The sequence below is a fragment of the Myxocyprinus asiaticus genome, chromosome 12 (genome assembly GCF_019703515.2).
Source record: "Myxocyprinus asiaticus isolate MX2 ecotype Aquarium Trade chromosome 12, UBuf_Myxa_2, whole genome shotgun sequence".
Classification (NCBI taxonomy): Eukaryota; Metazoa; Chordata; class Actinopteri; order Cypriniformes; family Catostomidae; genus Myxocyprinus; species Myxocyprinus asiaticus.
Genome location: NC_059355.1, coordinates 34,613,157 through 34,636,332, shown reverse-complemented (window position 1 = coordinate 34,636,332; position 23,176 = coordinate 34,613,157). Strand labels below are relative to the sequence as shown.

The following is a 23,176-nucleotide window of genomic DNA, read 5'->3' as shown; positions in this document are numbered from 1 at the left end:
CACTTGCTTTGCTATTTTCAAGTGTGACTTAAGTGTCCAAAAGTGTCAAAATACTTTTCTGGTATATATTATATTCAGGGTGGGAAAGATTTAGTTGTCAAAAGTTAGAGAGAAGGACATTGTGAGGACACGTCCTTACATACTTACATACTTGCAAAACAAATCAAAAACATGCATGTTTCACATAATGGCTCAGAAAACTCACCTTTACTGCACAGTAATCAAAGAAACCGGTCTCTGAGAATATTGCCACCAGTATCATCTGAAACAGGAAGTAAACGAGGACTATGAGACTTCATGGTTTCTATTTTTAGTACTTCACTGTGATATATGTTGCTATGAAATCACATTATGGCTTAAATACCACATGGCCACATATACAGTATTTTTTTTGCATTAGATGCAGAAATAGACATATAGAATATATATAGAAAATCAGTAAAGTGAAACATCAATATTTCTGAGTTTACTAAAGCTAACACTTCTAAAGCAAAATGGGTCCTCTTTCATAGTGAGTCTCAAAATTGAAAGATGCTGTGATTCATTTTCTTTAATCAGCCTCCAATTTTCTTTTATGTCTTTCCTCAAACACTTCTACATATAGTGTTCATGATGAGGGCTGATTGAACGTATTTGTTTCCATTGAGGCAGCCACTGAACAAACAGAGATCTTGAAAAGGGTGGCGCTTTTTGGCACAAATATTAGAGAGGCTGTGTTTTTATGTTTATTTTAGGTCACATTTTGCTTAGTTTGTTGCATTATCATGTAAAGTAAGTATTAATGTCGTATAAAATACTAAAAAAAGGGACCTTACTCCCATTATGTATGGCAAAATATGCCATACATATTTGAGGTATTGAGAAAGGCATGACATACTGATACTGGGAAACAGGAGATACAATAGTGTGAATAACATGTGTTACCATTTACTATGATGTAATTATGTTATTGCACACTGAAGTTTAATACTTAGGGTTAGGGGTTTGGAAAAACTTTTTACATTTTTATACAGTACTGTGCAAAAGTTTTAGGTACTTGGTAAAAATGTTGCATAGTGAGGATGTCTTCAAAAATAATGCCATAAATTGTTTTCATTTATCAATTAACATCATACAAAGTCGAGTAAACATAAAAAAAAAAAAAGCTAAATCAATATTCGGTGTGACCACCTTTGCCTTCAAAACAGCACCAGTTCTCCTAGGTACACCTGGACGGTTTTTCTTGGTTGTTGGCAGATAGGATGTTCCAAGCTTCTTGGAGAATTCACCACAGTTCTTCTATCTATTTCGGCTGTCTCAATTGCAACTGTCTCTTCTTGTAATCACAGACTGACTCTGTTGCAGGGCTCCCTGTTCCTCTACTTTATTCTATTCTCTTTTCAAAAGAAATGTTTGGGAGTCTAAAATGCATATTTCCTATTGACACACTAAAGCTGAAAATATAAATAACTATCTTAAGACAAATGTTTTTGTGAAGCATCTTATGTGCCTAAGACTTTTGCACAGTACTGTATATTAATTTATTCTATGTAGAACACTTCTTTTCAGATTGATGGTTATGATCTTCATTCAATAGAGAGCTGCTAGAGAACTCCTATGGACCTGTTAGCATTATACTCACCATTCCGAACAGCAAGGCAAGTGTCTCATAGTCAATCCATTCCACAACAGTCATTAGACTCGGCCTCTGTGGTAAAGAAACAATGAGATGGTCACAGAATCCTTCCTCAGATACAGAGCAGCATTTTAGCATCGCAACTTTAAGTGGGTTCGCTGAATTGTTATAATAATTGCATCTATCACAATACAAAGAAGACCTATTATTCCGCATGCATAGTCTATTGGAGTATTTACCAACAAACCAAGTTCAAAGTTCATGGAGTATGGATTTTCTTTAGGAAAAAACAGACACTTGAGGCAAAAGAGCTCTGGGTCTTTATAAATGACTCTCCATCTATCAAACGGATAGAAGTGCACGAGTAATTTCACCAACACTCAAATAATGTGCATGTATCTATCTCCGGAATACAATAACTAATACCAGAGATTATTTAGCAGAGACGGGCCACTTCTATTTAAATGAATGGGAGAAATTGAAATGCCCAACCAAGAAGCTCTCGTACCCAATGGTCAACGGATGTAGAAAGGAAGTCCCGCCTTACAGGTAAAAGAGCCAATCACCATCTATATACAGACATCGGCTGTCAATCAACTCGCTAACGCACAAACACATTAGCTATACAAGCCAGAAAGATTTTGTGTTTTAGCATTATATGAGGTCAAGAAGCACAATTTATGATTCCAATATAATCAGATTTTATTGCTGATTTGAAATATGTTCTTTGATCATAATCTTGACCGACCGTTTTTGAGATTTTGGTGTCCCCCCATTCAAGTATATAGGAGCTGTACTGGCATGACTGGAAATAGCCTCCCGAGAGTGTTCCAAAAATGGCCGACAGTGGACTGACTTGCTAGAAAAACTTTGCTAATATGAAGAGCCACAAAGAAAGATTTAAATTATTCACAGTCATACACTGCGCATTCGAGTAAATCAATGCAATTACCGCTGCTTTCCCATTTCTGTGAAATGGCCCTGTCTGATTTGCTTAATTGTGTAAATGTAGGTGTTTTTTTAAACTTCATATAAAAATATTCTGAAGCTCATGCTCTGTAATTTGAGTCTGCTATATTATTCATGCAGCCTTCTGCACATGACAGAATATTGCTGTGCTCTCAAACTTCGAGCTAATAAAAGCTAATGACCATTACGACACATAACGGAAATTTATGAAGTCCCAGAGTCCAACTCTTGAAACAACGTAAAATCAAACTTTATCAGACTAGAATAAACAGAGTCTCTGAAATCAAAACTTACATCTCCAATGAAAGCAAGTGCTGCTAGGGCGGCCAGGGACCCTAACATGGCAGCAAGAGTTCGGTGAACAATCTACAGATAAACAAAGAAAAATGAGTGTAGCAAAACATTATTTTTCCATGTCCAAAAGTCTTTCAGTTGATTAATAAGACGAAGTTGGAATACAATACATTTTGGCCAATATTTCACTAGGCTACAGATGAGTTTGGTCATACTTAATGCCAGGTAATAACATTAAAACCACAATGTACAAATGTACAACTGTTGTAACACCACATTTGAACATTTTCTGAATAAAATTTGTGACGCTTGCCCGTGTAACATGCCACAGTTTTAGGTAGCTATGGGTGGTTCCCAAAGCATTGCTACATAGTTTCTATGTTCCAAATGGTTTTTACCATGTTGTGGTTGCTAGGGCATCGCTAGGTAGTTGCTAGGATGTCCTAAGTGGTTGGTAATCGGTAAAATAATTTTTTTTTTAAAAAAACCTGGATAGTCTGTATGATATTCATGTCCCTAGATCCCTAGGCTTGGGTCCCTCTTTCAATGTAAGTCTATGGGATTTATAAACCTATTTTATCAGTCACCAGGCAAAAATCATAAGGTTGATTTGTTATGAATGCTGACAATATCAACACTTGCGCCACCTTGAACGTTTCATCGTCCCACCACTCTACTTTGGGTTTGATTCGGTGTCTGGCTTTGAGTGGCACCCGAATGGTTTCTGTGCCCCTGAAGGTGCCATTCACACCCAGCTTATTTTTCCATCCATCCATGCTGGTTTTCAATTGTTTTTATATGTAAAAATGTGCTACATAAACATTCTTGATGGTTGTTTTTTAAGATGCAGTGTCAAGTTAAAAATAACTTTTAAAAAATGCTACACGAGACACTTGCGTTCTGTTAGTTGCGCTGTCTAGATTTTCTTAGCTTGACAGCGCTTGTGGTTTTAGAGCCCCTTTGTGTAGTTTGTTGCCCCAAAGGGTAGTGCCAGATATCAACATACTCAGTATCTGTTTTTCTGATGAGAACACATGGCCGGGACACCTGAATCAAACTCTCTCTGTCTGATGCACCTCTTTCAGTGTTGTGTGGCACAATGGGGAAGTCATTACATGCCCGTATAATCAGCTAGAAGTGTAAGAGTGGGGAGAAGGACAGCAAAACATGCAGGCTACAGCTAATGACTCCAGTCACGAAAGAACAAGCAATCTGTGTCACTCCAGCAACTCCCCTGAGGGGGAGAGGAACACTTGGTGCAATGTTGTGATTGTTAGTCTAAAACAGGTCATTAAGATAAATTGTTAAACACTGCTTTTGGAGCAGGATTAATCAGCAACATAGATATACATTGTGCTGTTGCTATGCATAAAAAAGTGCCTTGTGAGAATAATGTTTTGCAATTTTGTGAATTAATTACTCTCAATTATAGGGTAAGAAAAGAGTTTACGACTGCATGAAATGTCAAAATGTGCCTGTGTGAGATTCAATGTTAGTTTAATACCCCAAACCCCCTGAGATACTGTGACTTGAGAAAGTTCTACTCTAGATTGATTAAGGAATAATTTCTCAACCATTATTAAAATGTTTACAAGGTATCTGCAAATAGATTTGCATTATTCATGAATCATTTAATGCATCTAAATATTTATAAGCATGTATATCTTATTATTGGATATCTCAGGGTTCAGGTTTTGGCCCTTCTTGGGGCAAATGAGTTTTAGCTATCAGAACTGCTGATGAAAGACTCATCATCTGAGCCTTTTTAATCACATTTTTTTTTTCAGAGTGCTGATTCTAAATCAGTTCTAAGGATTATCACCAAGCTGCTATGCAATGTAGATAGTAAGAGCAGGCCAGTGTTAATACAGCAAATGCTACCTTATATACTGTATACACATATAAATATGTTGTTCTGTATGTACAGTGTTGCAGTATATCATTTGATTCAGTCTACAAGGAGGTGTTTATGAGTGTACAATTTGGTCAGCTGCCCCTGCTTTCTGGCATACACACATGCGTGCTGTATCATTATAATTTCTCTGGCTTTCTAGAGATTTTAATGGTCAATAAATGAGCAGCAGCAATATTTTAACTGTAAATGGACGGGTTGGTGGTGGATTTGTTGATAGAGCAGGTTTTAAGATGTCATTGTAATATCTCTAAAATATATAGTGGGGTCCAAAAGTATGAGACCACAATTGAAATCTGGGATTTAAAATCCCCTTTAAACCCCTCCAGGAACATACAGAAAGTGTTAGGATTTTGATAAAGTGTAAAAAAAAAAGAAAGAAAAAAAAAAGAAACAAAAAGTTATGAGAAACCTGATCTCAGTCCACTAGGGGAGCTATAACAACGATGACTATTATTCACTTTTACACAAATCAGTAAAGTGGCTTCTTAATACTTAAAACTGTTATTTAAATAAATCTATCTTATGACATCAAAACACTTTTACTGTAGCACATTACTTATAAGGCGATAGTGTAAATGTAGTTGGTCATGCAATGCAAAGTTAAGCTATCAAGTTGTGCGGTAGCTCTTCGCAGTAGCATGTACTTGCGATGCAAAAGATCGGGGTATGAGTCCTGAAGAGCATGTGACATGACATGTAAGCTGAAAGTGCCATAGAAGAACCACAAAACGACGTGATTTCTTCAGCAATTTAGTTTTTGACCTCACATTTGCTTTACTGACAATATCAGTTACAGTCGGTTTAGGATAAAGGTTTAGGGTAGGGAGGTAGGTTTAGTTGATTTACAACTCGATAAAGCATTAACCTTAAAAACCTCATCTGTTTGGGAGAACATTTAGCTTTTTTTAGTGCCACACAGTGGACATTTCACCTCGGATCTTCCGTCATATGTGTTATTAACTACTTAAAGTTATTTTGCAAATATGTTGCTACAGTCATGTAATTTTCATGAGGACAGGCTGGAAAAATAAATAAGAAATATTTAAGATTTTATACTATTTCTAGGTCACTAATCAAATGTAAGCAAATTTGCGACATTGACCATGTTACTGCAACTCTTTGCACAAATATGGTCAGATTCTTTGTTTACATTGAATGTATATTCCTATAAATCAGAGAAATGCTAAATAGAACCATTTTCACTGGTGGTGTTATTATTTTCACTTTTGGACCCCACTGTACAAAGTGACTGTACATCATAAAGATAATTCTTGAAAAAAAAACAAAATTTAGTCAGAACCAAATGATTTAACAGTGTTTACTTAAAAATCAAGACCAAAACGTTAGAAGTATGGCTGAACATGGAGCCACTTGCAGACTGAGAGAGCAAGTGTTGTTTATGGATGTGTCATGTTGAACTTTTTACGGAATGTCACACCGCATCATGTGTGAGGTATTCATCATTAAAAATTAACAGACTGCACTCAGCATGTCTGTCCGATCAGGCAGCAAAGCTACTCTCTTTTTCTAACACCTTTTTAATAGCTTCTGAAATCTCTGAGTACATACAGGACTGTAATGAGACAGTTCAAGCAACAGAGAGTTGTAATATTTTCGATTAAAGTTTCCAAATGGCCAGTGTACGTCAGTGTACAACTGTACATGGTACCTTTATGAAATCAAATGGTATTGCCATGGTGTTATGTTTTATACCATGGTAATAATTACAATATTCATGTACATGATATTTTGTCCAAAAAACTTAGAGCTATGGTACAGAACCATAAAATTTTAATACCATAAATCTTTTAGGTACTTTTTTTTTTTTGTGTTGGCTTCAGGTTGAAACCATGCATGAGACAACAATTTCATTTTCACTGGAAAAAATAAATAAATCACTTTCTAAAATCAATTCATATGGATAAATAAAGGCAACACACTTTTTTACAGTGAAAGTTTTCATATTATAAACATTATATTTTATATTTTGTAATGTACACACAATCAGCCACAGCATTAAAACCACCTGCCTAATATTGTGTAGGTCCCCCTCGTGCTGCCAAAACAGCGCCAACCCACATCTCAGAATGCTGTTCTTCTCACCACAATTGTACAGAGTGATTATCTGAGTTACCGTAGACTTTGTCAGTTTGAACCAGTCTGGCCATTCTCTGTTGACCTCTCTCATCAACGAGGCATTTCTGTCCACAGAACTGCCGCTCACTGGATGTTTTTTGTTTATGGCACCATTCGGAGTAAATTCTAGAGACCGTTGTGCGTGAAAATCCCAGGAGATCAGCAGTTACAGAAATACTCAAACCAGCCCATCTGGCACCAAGGGCATGAGAGGTGGGTTTTATCGTATTGATTGATTGACAGCGTATTGAACAAATCAGCGCTAAATGGAGTCAGCATCTGCCCTGATGTGACTTTTAGCTGTATTCACCCCACCACAATCACACCACGCTACAGGTGCTGAATGAGATCGCAATGAGCTGAAGGGAAGCTTGAGAGACGCTGCCTCCCACTAAAACTTAATCCACTAGGTGTCACTGTTTGACAGATTCTTTAGAAATATGACTTCTATACACATTGTCTGAGCTCACATTTCATAATGTTTTATTTGTTTTATTTATGTACAGTTGTTTATTTTTCTCACCCGAATTTGAGGAGACATTGCCTCCCTTGCCTACTCGGAGAAATAGCGACTGGTATAAGGGCATTAATGTGTAATTACAAGGCACATTTATCAGTTACATAATAAGTGCATGACTACTTGCTCTGTAACATGGACAAATGTAAAGCGGCCTATAAAAATAAATAAAAGAGTCAGTTTATATTTCATACAGAAAGTCATGTCCAGGAAGTCAATTCACTTTAATTTCACTCTTTCATGTAACCTATTATTTTTTTTATTTTTTATTTTTTACACCAGCATGATGATTATTTATAGATTACAGGTGAAGGGTGGTTTTGGTGAATTCTGTCCTCACACACAAAAATGATAGGTGACCTATTCTGTAACCCCAGCTCCCTGAAACATGGAGTGGAGAGATCCACCTATGGGAGGAACACCAATAACGAGATCTGCAGAAGCATCTAATTTCACCAAGTCTGGCTTGACAGACAGGAGTTCATATCCAGTGCCGCTGTAAGGCCCCGTCCTTACCTGAGGGCATAAAGGACCTGTATGCTACTTTTCCTCAGGATGCAGCCATGCCTCCCGAATGGGCCCTAAGGCCTGAGGGATGCTGTTACAACTTAGAGCTCTATGCCAAAGATATTGCTTCCACAAGCCAGTGGGAAAGGCATTGTTTTAAAATGTGTTTACCCATGTGGGGGGAAGCCCATGCAACAAAGAGCTGGTCGCCCTTCCTGATAGCCTTAGTCCTACGCAAATACATATGGAGCACACACACAGGACACAAAGCATTCGGCCACTCATCCTCCACAGAGAAGAAGGGGGGTGGGTGGAAAGTGGTGAGCTATAGCACCTGACATGTGATTTTAGGGAAGCACTTAGGCATAAAGGCTGAATTGTGTCTAAGAGAAAACTTCTTCATGCCCAGGGAAAATTTTGTGCACAAGGAATGAACAGAGAGTGCATGCAGATCACTGACACGCTTGGCTGATACCAGTGCTAGGAGCATAGCTGTCTTGTAAGACAACAACTTTAAAGAAATATTCTCCAAGGGCTCGAAAGTCTGCTGTGACAAGGCTTCCAGCACCATGGAGAGATCCCATTCAAGAACAACCTTTCTAGTAACTGGCAAGGAACAGTGAGCACCCTTCATGTATCTACGAATGAGAGGATGCTGCCCCACTGCTGCATCATTGAAGCCGATATAGCATGCAGAAATAGTCAGGTAAACACTTATGTGTAGAAAAGGATTTCCCTATGTCCAAAAGGTCCAGTAGAAAGCATAGGATATCTGCGACTGAACTTTGATTTGACACCAGATGGCATGTGTTGCACCATTTCTCAAATGCCTGCCACTTACAATCATACAATGAACTCAGGGACGAGGCCCTGACATTCAGTATGGGGAAGCCCCAATGTGTTCAGTCCAGACCTCTCACGGGCCAAGCCCATGGCACCACCCTGTATGGGTAAGGATGGTAAATTTCTCTGTTTACCTGAGACAAGAGGTCTGTGCTCAATGGAAAAAGGTACGGTTGGGCATAAAGAAGAGGAATTATCTCCACCAGCCATGGAGCTTTGGGCCATCTGGGTGCTATGAGAATAAGTGTCAAGCTCTGCTCCCTCACTCTGGCTAGAGTACGAAAAATCAAGCTGAGAGGGGGAAAGGTATAGAGCAGCACATTGGGCCATGGGTGAACTAGTGCATCTATGCTGAGGGGAGCGTCCTTGTCCCTTAGTGAGAAGAATATAGGACCGTGGGCATTTTTGTGTGAGGCGAAGAGATTGATGGATGCCCGACTGAATCTCTACCACAACATGCACATTATTTGAGGATAGAATCACCTCTCAATGGAAAGGGTTCCCCCTCGACAGGAGATCCTTGCTCAAGTTCAAAATACCCAGAGCATGGGTTGCACGTAACGACAGGAAGTGCTGCCTGCTCCATACCAAAACCTTTTGGGCTAGGCAGTGAAACTGAGGGGAGTGCATCCCTCCTTGGTGATTAATGGGCTGTGGATTTGTCACAGCACACTAGCACGTGATGCCCCTGAAGGTGGGGTAGAAAATGTCTTAGAGCCTTCCATACAGTTAGAAGCTCTAGATAATTTATTTGAGCTGAGTGTAGTTCATTTGGCCATGTCCCATTCACTGTTCTGCAAGGGAAGACAGGGAAGCATCTATCATTGCCACTTTCGTAACATAACTTCCCCTAGAGGCATCCCATGTGCATAAAATTCTGTGCTTTTCCAGTGGTGCAATGCTGATGTGCATACGCGGGACAATATAACGTTGAGATTGCACAGGGGACTGAGATGAAGAGACAAAATCCACTTCATGAAAGCTCTCATCCTCAAAAGCCCCAAAGGCAAGACTGATGCCATCCAGGTCATTTCTTCATCCAGTTTTTTGTTACTCTCCCTTATTCTTTACCTCTTCCTCCACCTATGGTCTCCCTCCGACGCAACCTTCACTTTCTCTCACACACTCGCTTCTCTTCCATAGTCTCTGCATCCCTTCCCTCCACTAACCATTTCTCTTCACTTGATTTAAATGAAGCTACAAATGCTCTTTGTTCAACATTAATTTTTTGCCTTGATAGTGTCTGTCCTCTTACCTCCAGGCCAGCATGAGCCCCACCCTCCAGCCCCTGGCTGTCAGAGACACTTCGTGAACACCAAACCAAGCTGAAGGCTGTGGAGAGAAAGTCAAAAGACCCTGCTGACCTATGTAAGTATCAATCACTTCTCTCCTCTTTTTCCGCTAGAGTTTCTGCAGCTAAAATTTATTATTACCAGAACATGATCAGTAACACTTCAGATTCCCGAAAACTATTTTCAACTTTCTCATCTCTTCACTATCCTCCTCCACCACATCCTACTACTTCTCTGACTGCTGATGATTTTGCCACATTTTTTTCTGACAAGGTAGTGAGCATCAGTTCTCTACACCTAACACCCACAGCTACTCTCTTCCAACATCCCATCCTCTGTTTTCCTCTTTCTCTCCTCTCTCCAAGACTGAGGTCTCCAAAGTGCTTCTTTCTAATCATCCTACCACCTGTCCACTTGACCTTATCCCCTCCCATCTTATGCAAGCTGCTTCTCCATCGATCTTACCCACACTCACACACATCAACGCATCTCTTGCAACTGGAAACATTCCCAATACATTCAAGCAGGCTCGAGTAACCCCACTGCTTAAAAAACAAACACAACCCCACAGTAGTCAACAACTACAGAACGTTCTCTCTCCTACCCTTACTGTCTAAAACTCTTGAGAAGGTCGTATTCATCCAGTTATCTGCTTTTCTCTAACAGAACAACCTACTCAACAGACATCAGTCTGGCTTCAAAAAAGGACACTCAACAGAGACTGCCCTCTTGTCAGTAGCTGAAACCCTGCAACTGGTAAGAGCTAACTCCAAATCATCTGTCCTTATCCTCCTTGACTTGTCTGCTGCCTTCGACACAGTGAACCACAAGATCCTCCTGTCCACCCTCTCTGACCTGGGCATAACAGGAACTGCGCTTGGATGCTTTGAGTCATATCTCACTAGCAGATCATTCAAGGTCTCCTGGAGAGGAGGTGTCCAAGACACACCAGCTGACCACTGGGGTTCCTCAAGGATCAGTGCATGAACCCCTCTTCTTTTCAATGAACACAACATCACTCAGACCTGTCATTGAGGCACATGGCTTTTCATACCACGGCTATACAGATGATACACAGCTCTACTTGTCATTCCAACCAGATGACCCTACTGTCTCAGCTCATATCTCTGCCTGTCTCTTGGATATTTAAGCCAGGATGAAGGAACGGCACATTCAGCTCTACCTTGCCAAGACGGAACTCCTTGTGATCCCAGCCAACCCATCTGTTGACCACAACCTCACTATTCATCTTGGTTCAACTACACTAACACCAACCAGAGCAGCCAGAACCTGGGAGTGGTGGTAGATGACCAACTTAATTTCACTGCACACATCTCATCAACCGCCCGGTCTTGCAGATTCGCACTTTACAACATCAAGAAACTGGTCCAAGCTCTAGTCATTTAAAGACTGGACTACTGCAATGTTCTGTTGGCTGGCCTTCGAGCTAACACAATGTAACAGGGTTCTTACGATGGGCAAGGAGGAGGCGGGAATCAGCAGAACAGTCAACATAACATAAATTAACTTAAACCAACATAAACACAAACACATAGACACACACAGTGGCCGCATGTGTCTCTCTCTCTTTCTCAAACTGGCACCTCTGGCTCAGCTTTATCCCCCTCCCGGCTGATTAGCCAGATTCAGGGCCGGTCGTGTGTCCTCACGGCCCGGCCCCATCCTCCTCCTCGTCACACTCCTCCATCACCTGACTCAGGCTGGGGAAACCTCCAGCATGGTGTATTCCCCACCCTTCCTGTGTTTCCCTTCTAGCCACGCCTGCTGGCAGGTCTTCTACACCTTTCTGGAGCCCTGGGAGAGATGAAGGGAGGGAAAGGGGAGAGGGAAAGAGCAAGGTGGAGTGACAGAGAAAGAGAGAGAGAGGAGAGAGAGAGAAAACTGGCTTGCCGGTCCCCAGACATGCCGTTGCCTGGTCCTCAGCCACTCCTCCAACCTCTGGCGGATGACAGCTTGCTCCTCCCCTGGTGGATGGCAGCGAATCCTCTGAACCCTGGTGGACGGAATGGCTCCTCCCCTTTCTTGGAGGATAACAGCAGTTCTTCCTACTCTCGGCGGCTAGTAGCGACCCCTCCATCCCCAGGCAGATGGCCGCAGCTGCTCCCCTGTCAGGATGGCAGCGGCGAGGACTCTGTCACAGTGCATCCCTCCTCCTTCCCAGGTTTTTGCACCAATGTAACAGTAAAGGTGGGCAAGGAGGAGGCAGGAACCGGCTGAACAGTCAACATAGCTTTTAATAACATAAGTGAACTTAAACCAACGTAAACACAAACACATAGACACACACAGAGCAACCGCATGTGGCTCTCTCTCTCTCTTGAACTGGCACCTCTGGCTCATCTTTATCCCCCTCCCGGCTGATTAGGACAATTCAGCGCTGGCCGTGCGTCAGTCCTATATGCAGCTGTTGTTAAACTTTGTATGACAAATTGTTTGCTATGTGTCTCATTTACAAGTCACCTTGGAAGCTTCTGCTAAATGACTGAAAGTAAAAATGTAAATGGTGCCATAATGTCCTGGTATCTGAGACAAGTGTGATACTGCAAGCTCGCCCTCTTTGCACTGTTAGAGACAATTCATGAGAGACAGAATGCACAGTTCAGACAGATGGGCCCGCATCGCAGTGGAATTCAGCCCCAGTCCCAGGAACTTCACATTATGGGACATAAAATTTCAAGATTCAAAGTGCGAGAGTACTAGTTATGTCTCTTGCACTACTTTCTCACTTGAATTGGCTGTGATTGACCAATCATTTATATATGTCAGGATTTTCAGTCCCACTAGGCTTAAGAAGGCTAATCCTGCTTCCACACACAGACAAAATACCCATGGGCTCAAAGCAAGACCGAAAGGCAGAACCTTGAATTTGTGACAAATGCCATGATAGGTAAAAGGAACCAATTTTATGTGTGGGGGGTAAATGCCAATGTGGAAAAAGGCATCTTTCAGACTGACTAATGTGTACCAATAGTTCTGATGTATTGAACAAGAGAGAGTGCTGTATGCTAACATTTTGAAATTGCATTTCCTTAAATGTCTGTTTAACACTCTGAGATCCAAAATAGGGTGCAGTGAACCATCCTTCTTTGGAACTAGGGAATAACAGAAATAAAACCCCTGTTGACATTGTTCCTGGGGAACTACCCAAATTGCTCCTTACTATAAGAGAGGAAATTTCCTCTTCCAGAAAATGAGCAGAGCTCTTGTTTGTCTGAGAGAAAATTATGCTGTCAAAATGCAGGGATTTTGTGGCAAACTGAAGCCTGTAGCCTTGCGTTACTGTCTGAATTACCCACTCGAGGGCCGACATGGTGTGCCAGGCTTGTATGTGCTCTGCGAGCATTGCCACCTGTGCTGGGGAATTGCAATGGGCTGCAACAGTGGGCAACAGGCTTGTTTTTGACACAATGGCACAATCTAATGGACAACTTAGTGGTGACATATGGGACTGTGGAAGAAAATTGTTCGGAAATGTACACACATTTGTTCACACATATACTTGGGAGTGTGGTGCAAATGGTGTGGTGACACTGCTTGAGCACTTGATATTGAGTCTCTCTCCAGCATGCAAACTCTTTGAAATGTGCACTGGGAGGCGAGATTTGTTCTGGGCACCACTTGAACTAGTGCTGTGCAAGATAACAGAGGATGGGAACCCATGGGTGGGGGGGGGGGGCTGACCCCACCATCTTACCCCACCATCTTAGAGTTTCATCCATTTGGGAGTAAGGATGGGGAAATCCGAACTTGAGTCCAAAGGGCTGGAAGCCCAGGAACCTGGACTTAGAGCCCCCCGAACCAGGCAGACTGCTTTCATTTGGAGTCAGAAGGGGTAGGGTTGGGGGGTTTCCTGGCCATGGCGGCAGCAAAGGAAATTTTTCCCCAGGACTTGGGAGGGGGACTCGGCTGACTAAGTGGCTTGTTGCGAAGTTTAGGTCTGTCAACATTGTGGTATTCACGTTGTAGATGTTCTGAGGGTTGGAGAAAAGAAGGAAGCGGTCGCAGTCCACGTGAGTCTTCTTTTTATTCTCAGGGTTTTTATTCAAAATATGCTTTTCAGCAAGAACTTCAGTTTACACACGTCAGCTTCAATGATAACAGTCAACATAAACTCGGTAGAAGCTAAATATAAACAGCTTTTCAGCATTCAGCTCCAGTCTGGGCATGTGTGCGTCTCGTTCCCTCTCTCCCAGTCTAGAGTTCCGCCGGCCTTTTAAAGCCTGTCTCTGCCGTCACTGAAATGAGACACAGGTGTTTAGAGTCAGTAATCACCAAGTGATGGCTCTTACCGCTTCCTCTCTCTGCACTGACAGACACACAACCGCATTCCCATCTCCACACACGCCCTGTGGTCAGGGCCTGCGCAGCCTTTACTTTGGGCACCTGGTGAGGTGCCGAGTTCTTGGGAAGGCACAATTTAAAATGGTCGTCCTCCTTTTTATTGTCGCAGCACTGCTGTATGAGGGCAATAGCTGGACTAAAAAGAGCCTGTCCCGATTTGACTAGGGCTTCTGCAATGCGCCTCTTCTCGCTGTCGGGCAGACCAAAGAGATTTAGCCACAGTGTGCGTTCACCCGTGATAGATAACGCCATAGTGAAGATGGAGGCTTGGAAGGCATGACAGGCATTATGCAGGACTAGGTCATTAACAGTAACAATTTCCTTCCTTGGCATTGGTGAAGGGGAGCCTTTCTCCAGGTGTTTACACATGTCCTCCATAAGTTCAGCCTTGTTGGCTGAAAGAAGGGAGGAAATGTTCAGAGCTCGAACAGCAAGGGCTGAAGCTCAGTTCGAACCCTGAAAAAATGGAGGCAGAGAAGCGGTCTACCTTTTTAGGGAGGGTGGGCTTGGGGGGAGCAAGCAAGCCTCCCTGTGAGGGGTTAAGGTATCTGGCTATCAAAGGTTTGATGGTTGGAGAGCCATATATGCACAGCCATATCCTTAACCTCCAAGCCAGTGAGCCCGTACTTAAGGTCAAGCAGCGCTCACTCACACACCTCGAGGAGAATAGCGTGTGGTAACATGGCGGAAACACTAACTCGTGGAACCTGGGCTGATGGAATGGCCTCCTCCTCATCTCAGCCTTCAAGCATAGTGTCGTCATCATCTCCAGAGCTGGGCTGCTCGTAATCAAATGTGAAAACACTGGGAAGAGTAGTGTCTAAGAGTAAACATGAGTCAGTTTGGTCGGCCCAACTAAGTGAACGCAAAGTCTGGGAGGCCCCCTGAGTTGCAGCATCATCGCTACCTTGAACCTACGGCCCAGGAGCTTCCCTGGCAAGGCATGGCTACAGTTCTTAAGGAGGGAAAGAGCTTCTTTCATGTGTTTAAATACCATACACACAAAGCAGAAAGGATGGGAATCTCTTGCTGTAATTAGGACATCGCAGGCGGGATGGGCATGCCTGTGACTGATGGTTCCCGGAGCTTAAGTATGTTGTGGGTTTCAACTGAGTCATGCCATGGAAAACCGCTGAATTTTAATCCAACATAACTGCAGGCAGTTAGCCCAAGATGCAGAGAAAAACAGCAATGAAGAAAGGCGGGCAGCCGTAAAAACGTGAAGGCCAAGGAGCATGGGTGGCTTGCAGGCCAGATAAAACAGCAACTGAACAGAATTTCCTTCACAGTCACGCCTAGCGGAGGCTAATCCGAAGATATGTCCTCCTGCAGACTGTACAGTGAAAGCTAACAAGTAAAATCCAGTTGCTCTTAACTGAGGAAAAGTAGCACGTACAGGTCCTTTATGCCCTCAGGTAAGGGTGGGGCCTTACAGCTGCATTGGACACACTCTCCTGTCTGTCAAGCAATTGGATGCTTCTGCAGAGGTAGTTACGGGTGTTCCTCCCATAGGTGGATCTTGAACACAGGATGATGAATGAGAACGCACTCTATATCTTTCGCTCTGTCTCAATAGAGCTCAAACCTCAATCAACCTTTAGCAACCTTATAATCAAATAACATCTGTATTTACCACATCTGCTCTCTGTGCTCAAAGACTGGATACTGGAATTGCAATGTAGATTGGGGAAATTCCTCATGAAAATAAGATCACAAGGGGTAACACTGCTCAAAGTAAACATTTTTTAAATGTAAGATGAATAAAAAGACGATGACTCATTTAATCAGCATAAAATTCATTCATTAGTTTGATTTTAAAAACAGAATTTTTATTTGCTGAAAATCTTGACGACAGTGTATCCATAGTGATGAAAGCGTTGGTATTGATGTAGTGTTTTGTAAAAGCGGGAACATGGGCCCCCAATGTCTCCATTAGCATTCTCACAAAGGCTTAATTAAACTCCCCGACCCACAGCATTTTGTCCCTCCTGAAGATATAAATGTAATTAAAAATGGAGGTCCCCCCTGCCCTCATGTCCCTCTGGAGCCCCATTAAAACAGCTTTCTCACTCTAAAAACTCTAAAAAGTATGCTCTGTGGGAAGAAGAGATAAATTAAAGGTGGGTTGCAGTTCTTTCAACATAGCACCTAAAGTATGGAATACACATCTTCTTCACAACATGTCTCCTCAATTTCAACTTTTACATTTCAGCTAAAAACTAACCTTTTCATTTGACCTTATCTTATTTATTTATTTTTCATTATTTATTTATTTATTTTTATTTATTTATTTTTGCTACAGCATTTTTTAAATCTGTTGATTGATTGTAATTTATGTCTTTAATTATATATTGTGATAAGCGATCTTAAGCTTCTGGAAAGCCAGAATATATATATATATATATATATATATATATATATATATATTAATACTGTATATATATTTATAATAATAATAAAATAATAATGATAATAATCATTATATACAGTGTACTGTATATATACTTTATATATATCTACATCTATGTATATTCTTATAGGCTCTCTAATAATCAGAAGTTCTTCAAAGATTGTGATCCACACACTTCAAACTTAAAGAGGTCTGATAGCATAAGAAAATACTGCATGATGGCTTTGTGGCAAACTGAGTTTAATTGTTTTTTTTTGTTTTTTTTTTTAGGTTCTCTGGAATGGAACAAATGTGAGTGATTTTATAACAATAAGATTTTATTTAAGACATCTTGTGCACCTTATCAGTACATATTCTCTGAAATCATCCAAAAAGTATCAAAGAAACAGACCATAATTAGATGCAGTATTCTAAAAATCCAATATATTTCACTCTCTGTGGAATCACAGTCTGTGTGGGCCAGCAGAAACCTCTTCCAGCTAACATTAGTTGAGCCCAGTGACCTCTAGTGCTCAACAATGGTATAAATCAGAAAAGGGAGTTTATGAATGCCCTGGGCAGTGCATCAGTATAGTGCCGGACTGATATAGCTACAAGGACAATAGCTGTTTATGAATAAAACACCCACACATAGCTGAGGCTCTTCTTCTAAAGTTAAAAAGACAACAGACAAGCAAACACATATCTCAGGAGAGCTTTGCGTGGAGTCAATGTGGCATTACAGCAGAGATTATCTTGTTTATGGGGATGAAATATGGGGTGAGTCGTGGAGGCACCATTGACTTTGAATGGATTATATTAGTGAGTGAAAAGTGTGTATTAGCACCGACACTTCATATTTTACCTCAAAGATGATGAGGACATAGACTCCTGCCAGAACCAATCCAGCGATAAGCACCTGTGTTTCCACGGTTACATAGAGCGACTGGTGAGTCATGGACAGAGGGACCACCTGATTGTCCAACAGAAATCCCTGGACGCTGATCAGAATAGGAGCACTGGAAGTAAAAAGAGATAATAAAAAAAAAGAAAAAAGAGGATTACTGCAATGAAGGAACACGTAGACTGATAAGACATATACCATCACTGTAAATGCCACAAAACACACAATAGCCTATTTTGTTTTACTGGACTTTGTTGAACTTGCTACAATTTAAAGTAATTTTGTACCAGGCATGTTTGCCTCTTTCTGATTACAGTAGTATAACAAGATTTTCACTTTTCTTTTCTTTTTTTTCTTTTCTTTTTTTTAAAGCAAAACAGATGTAATAATAATAGTTGGTAAAAATATATATATATTATATAAATAAAAAAAAAAATCAAAGATATTTGCATTCGGTTTTTATCATTTTTTCCTTAGCCAGTTTATCAGTGCAACTGTTCTGATCTTAAGTGATGAGGACCTAAAGCACACCACACTCAATAGAATATGGGTTCAAATTATGCAATGTGAAGTGAAAATGCAAAAATGCAGCCCTAATCATACCTGCTAACCATCTCAAATGTCCTTGTTCTCAGAAATTGGTCACTTCGTTGGGAATGCAAAGGTATAGTCCAGTTATACAGCACCTGTTGGAAAGATCTTACAGTTTATTTTGTGAATGTTCGGCATAATATTAATAAGAATAATACAATGTATTCATCTGAGAAAATATATTTACCAGTTATATTTGACATACAGTATGTGTCATAAATAAATATATTCTAACATAATGCAATCACGATAAGTAAGACTTTAAATAAGTTTCACTCCTGATTGGTTAATGCTGAAGTGTGCAATGTTTGCACCACTATGGCCATTGAACAGAACTGCGAATACAAACATTGTTTTCAAACAGCCTTCCGAATAAGACCCCTGTCTGCTGCTGATAAAACAAACAGATTGCCCTGCCCCAAACTCATGCTATTGCTTGAGTCAATGTTGTTGTGTCTGGCTGGACAGGCCGCTCAAAACAAACAGAGCAATTTTATAGTGTTTATACAGTGTTTACAGTTTTGAGAAATTATTTTACAAATAGCTTACTTATAGTTGCCTCTACATATTAGGCCGGAATAGGAGAAAGCTGTTTAATGTCCAAAAAAGTTACACACTTCAGGTTTAAAGCACATAACTGCTGTTGAAACAACTTTTAATTAACCTGTTGAGTTCGTCTCCGTCGAGGCCCCGCCTCCTCAGTCTGCTCCACCTGGATGAGAATGTACTCTTGGGCTTCCTGTATTTCCTCCATCCCACTCAAAAATGGCCCACCAACCTGCAGTTTCAGCAGGGCGTTGTCATGAAAATCAGTCAGGTTCATAGCTACAGTGAACAGGTTGGTCAAGAAAAACATCCATGCACTAGGGATATGGTGCAAAATAAAGTACATGACACAAAAGTTTTAAACACTCTTCGCAACCCACGTTTCAAATGTGAACTATTTTTGAGTGCATCAGGATATTGAATGAGATTTTATCCATCAGGAATTTATTGATTTAAACGTAGCCATTCCATACCTGAATGTAGTCATACCTTAAATAGCTAATTGGCTATTGATTACAATTAAAGGTGCACTCAGTAATACTTTAATATTAACACTAATGTGTATATATATATATATAGTTTGTGCTAATTGCTAAACTTTTAAACAGAAAGAAAGAGTAATAGTATAATAGTATTTTTTTCTAAATAAATGGGGCCAGTTTTTGGAGGGTTTAAAGGGATAGTTCAACCAAAAATGAAAATTCTCTTATGATTTACTCACCCTCCTGGTATCCCAGATATGCATGACTTTGCATGAATGTGTTTCTTCTGCAGAACATGTGTTCAGACATGATATGATAGGTGTGGTTGAGAAACAGATCAATATTTAAGTCATTTTTATCATACATTTTCCTCCCGGCCCAGTTGGGGGTGATATACACGAAAAATGTGAATCACCAAAAACAGAAGGAGAAAGTGAAAGTGAAGGAAGAAGGACTTAAATATTGATCTTTTTCTCACCCACACCTATCAAATCACTTCAGAAGATATGTATTTAACCACCAGAGACGTCTAGATTTATTTTATGTTTCCCTTATGTGGATTTTGCAGCTTCAAAGTTCTGGTCGCCATTCATTTCTTTTAAAAATCTTCATTTGTGTTCAGCAGAAGAAAGAAAGTCATACACATTTGCGATGGCATGAGGGTGAGTAAATGATGAGAGAATTTTCATTTTTGGGTGAACTATTCTTTTAAGAAAGTAAATAGGGTCAGTTTTGATTTCATGCTGTCTTAAATCAGTGTTTCGGCAAAGTTTTCCAAACAGATGTCAAATTAGCCATTGTTTTATTTTGAGCAAACAATCTTGAACTGGAAGGTCTGTCTCCCACAGCAGACGGTACCTGCAGCACTTCAGTGCATTGTTCAATCTTCACATTAATCTGTAAAGCTTTGTAGAAACCCCAAAATACTGAAAGTATTAGGCAGATCTCTAGTTAGGCACGAAGTTCTGAGGCAAGACTGTTTCCATGACACAGGCCGCTGTAAATAGCAGATGGTGAGATCGTCACAGAAACGGAAATGAATTAGCACGATCCTCCAGTGCAATCTCCGCCCAATATAAAATCCCTGCAGGGTCTGAGGAGTTACTGCAGTGGCATGCATCATCACACTTTATATTTGACTACAGCATTAATGATTCTTATTTATCCAGTAAGTGCAAACCCAGAAAATGCAGATTGTTTTGAAAGCACACAAATTGAGAGGATACAGAAGCTCTCGGTGGATGAGACTGCCAGCATCCTCCAGGGGCTCTCCCTATCAGGATACATGCTGAAAAACAGCTGATGATTCCAAAATACAATGATGTCATTGCACAGTGTCACTCACATGGGCAGAGGAATACAATGTTTTGGCTGGCTTAATGTTTCTTTGTTAAAAAAAAATATTTTATTTCATTTGAATCCCAAATTTTAAATGTGGACTTTTGGACCCCACTGTATATAATGAAAGCACTCTATAAATGTTAATCAAGTCTGCCGGTTTATAACTTACTGAACAGAGAACAACAATGGTGAAGATGGTGATGAGTTTCATTGTTCCCAAGCAGTACCTGTAAAAAACAAATTTAGGCACTTTTTATGCCCTCTGCTTTCAAAATGAAACTCAATTAATGTGTCAGTCAGAACAGAAGTGTGCAATGCTTTCACAAGTTATCCTTTGCTGTGAAGATCTTCCAACAACACTTGCATTGTAAGTTGCTGCAGTAGAAAGTTTACTACAGCCATACAATGTTTTCAGCTTTCCTATACTCAGCTTGGTGACTATATACAACGTAACATTAAGGGTTTTAATCTTTAGGGTTTTAACACATAGTGATCTGGGATTACAGGTATGGCATACCTGATGGGGGACGACAGTTTGAAATAATTTTCAGATTTCTCCATCGATGTAATGTGGGAGAGACTGGTCACCTCACTGCCCAACCTGCATCTCCTCTCCAGTTCAGCAGAGCTCGCCTCCCATGACTCCTCTCCAGGCCCTAGGCTGGGGTCATGCAGCGTCATGTAGGTTATGCTGCACAAAACATTCAAGCGCAAAGAACATCAGTGCACAAAGGCATTGAGCTACAACAGTTTTCACAAAATAATTAAAAAACATGTTTCTGATCTTAAAGCAATAGTTTACCCAAAAATGAAAATTCTCTCATCATTTACTCACCCTCAGGCCATCCATTCTGAAAGTGAAAGTGGAGATTTATAGTAAAAAAAAAAAAAAAAAAAAGCCCTTTAATAATGATTTTTTTCTCACCCAGCCCTATCATATTGCTCCTGAAGACAACCACTGGAATCTTATTAATTAATTTTTTGTTGCCTTTATGTGCTTTTTGGAGCTTCAAAGTTTTGGTCACCATTCACTTACATTGTGTGGACCTACAGAGCTGAGAAATTCTTCTAAAAATCTTTGTTTGTGTTCTGCAGAAGAAAGAAAGTCATACGCATCTGGTATGGCATGAGGGTGAGTAAATGATGAAATAATTTTCATTTTTGGGTGAACTGTTCCTTTAAAGGAGAAGAATAGCATTTTTTCTTGAAATATTTAATATCTATCCTTTTTAATAAGTTAATGCTTAAAGTGTCATTTAAATTTTATGTTTCAATAATAACAAAAATATACAGGTAAAATTTTACAATAAGGTAATTTGTAAACATTTGTAAATGCATTTGGTATCATGAACTACCAATGAGAAATACTTTTTACACCATTTATTTATATTAGTTAAGGCTAATTTATTAAAATATTATTATTCATTGTTTATGTTAGTTCATAAGGCATTAACTAATGTTAACATTAACAACTTTTATTGTTAACAATGTATGAGTATGTTAAAAATGAACCACGATTGACAAGTGCTGTAAAAGTATTGTTCATTGTTAGGTTGCGTTAACTAATGTAGTTAATGAATGTTAATTAATAGAAACCTTATCATAAAGTGTAACCAATATAGAAACCGATGTAACACATTTCTGGAATGCAATATTGCTATGTGGGAAATACTTTATTTTTTGCCATTCCATATTTTTGAGGTATGAATCATTTAACGCTTTCATTTGGTAAATAATTTAGTTGCATAATGCATTTCTATTTCTACAGTCTTTTCTATTGCTATTTTCCTGAGCATGTGTCCTTAATTCACCTATGTATCCCAACTGGAACTATAAAGCAGTGGCTTTTATATAACACTCTTTGAAGTGTCATAAGGATTACACCTGTATTGCATTTACAATCACACTGGTAGAATTAGATCAAATCATTGTCAGTGCAACAGTTTGGATAATGTTATGTCTTCTTCAGTGCTGAATACTCCAACTTCATAAATCTTATTCAGGTATAAAAATCCTAAACAACCTAGCACATTTACTGATAGGCCTTTTGTGTTACAACTCTCAAAGTTATTGGAAAGCAGTCTTCTCATTGCTAATGGAAATTAATAGGATTAACAACAAGATTCTAATGTAACAATTGTTTCTCAATGCTATCCTAACAGCCCACTGAGATATGAGAGCCTATTTGGGGTAAACTCTTGTCATAATGCTAATATGGCTGGTTGCTATCTGCTGCCCTCAGTAATACATTTCTCATTTCCTCTGTAAGGCAGTGATCTGAATGCTAATGCTGCGAGTATATTGTGCTCTCAGATGGAATAATGTATCTTGTTGCCTAAAATCAACAGAAAAGCCTCTACTTAAGTCTAGGCCCTCAACACGTCTGCACCCTCTCTTAGCTTGAATTCACCAAAGAATTTTGTAGCATAACAGGTTTTTAGCACCTGTCGTTGGTCTTGGCATATACTTAATT

The 23,176-nt window shown here is 40.1% G+C and overlaps 1 protein-coding gene across 1 annotated transcript in view; it reads right to left on the bottom strand.

The window, feature by feature from the left end:
- Positions 1 to 23,176, bottom strand: part of oca2 (oculocutaneous albinism II) — a 128,089-nt gene that overhangs the window by 87,737 nt on the left and 17,176 nt on the right. The window contains exons 4-12 of the mRNA XM_051712745.1: positions 21,221 to 21,394; positions 20,873 to 20,930; positions 20,589 to 20,661; positions 18,999 to 19,159; positions 18,347 to 18,429; positions 17,705 to 17,858; positions 2,879 to 2,950; positions 1,622 to 1,687; positions 206 to 262 (exon numbers count right to left, since the gene is read on the bottom strand). Coding sequence (XP_051568705.1) covers positions 206 to 262; positions 1,622 to 1,687; positions 2,879 to 2,950; positions 17,705 to 17,858; positions 18,347 to 18,429; positions 18,999 to 19,159; positions 20,589 to 20,661; positions 20,873 to 20,930; positions 21,221 to 21,394 — 898 coding nt within the window. The remainder of the gene's footprint in view (positions 1 to 205; positions 263 to 1,621; positions 1,688 to 2,878; positions 2,951 to 17,704; positions 17,859 to 18,346; positions 18,430 to 18,998; positions 19,160 to 20,588; positions 20,662 to 20,872; positions 20,931 to 21,220; positions 21,395 to 23,176) is intronic.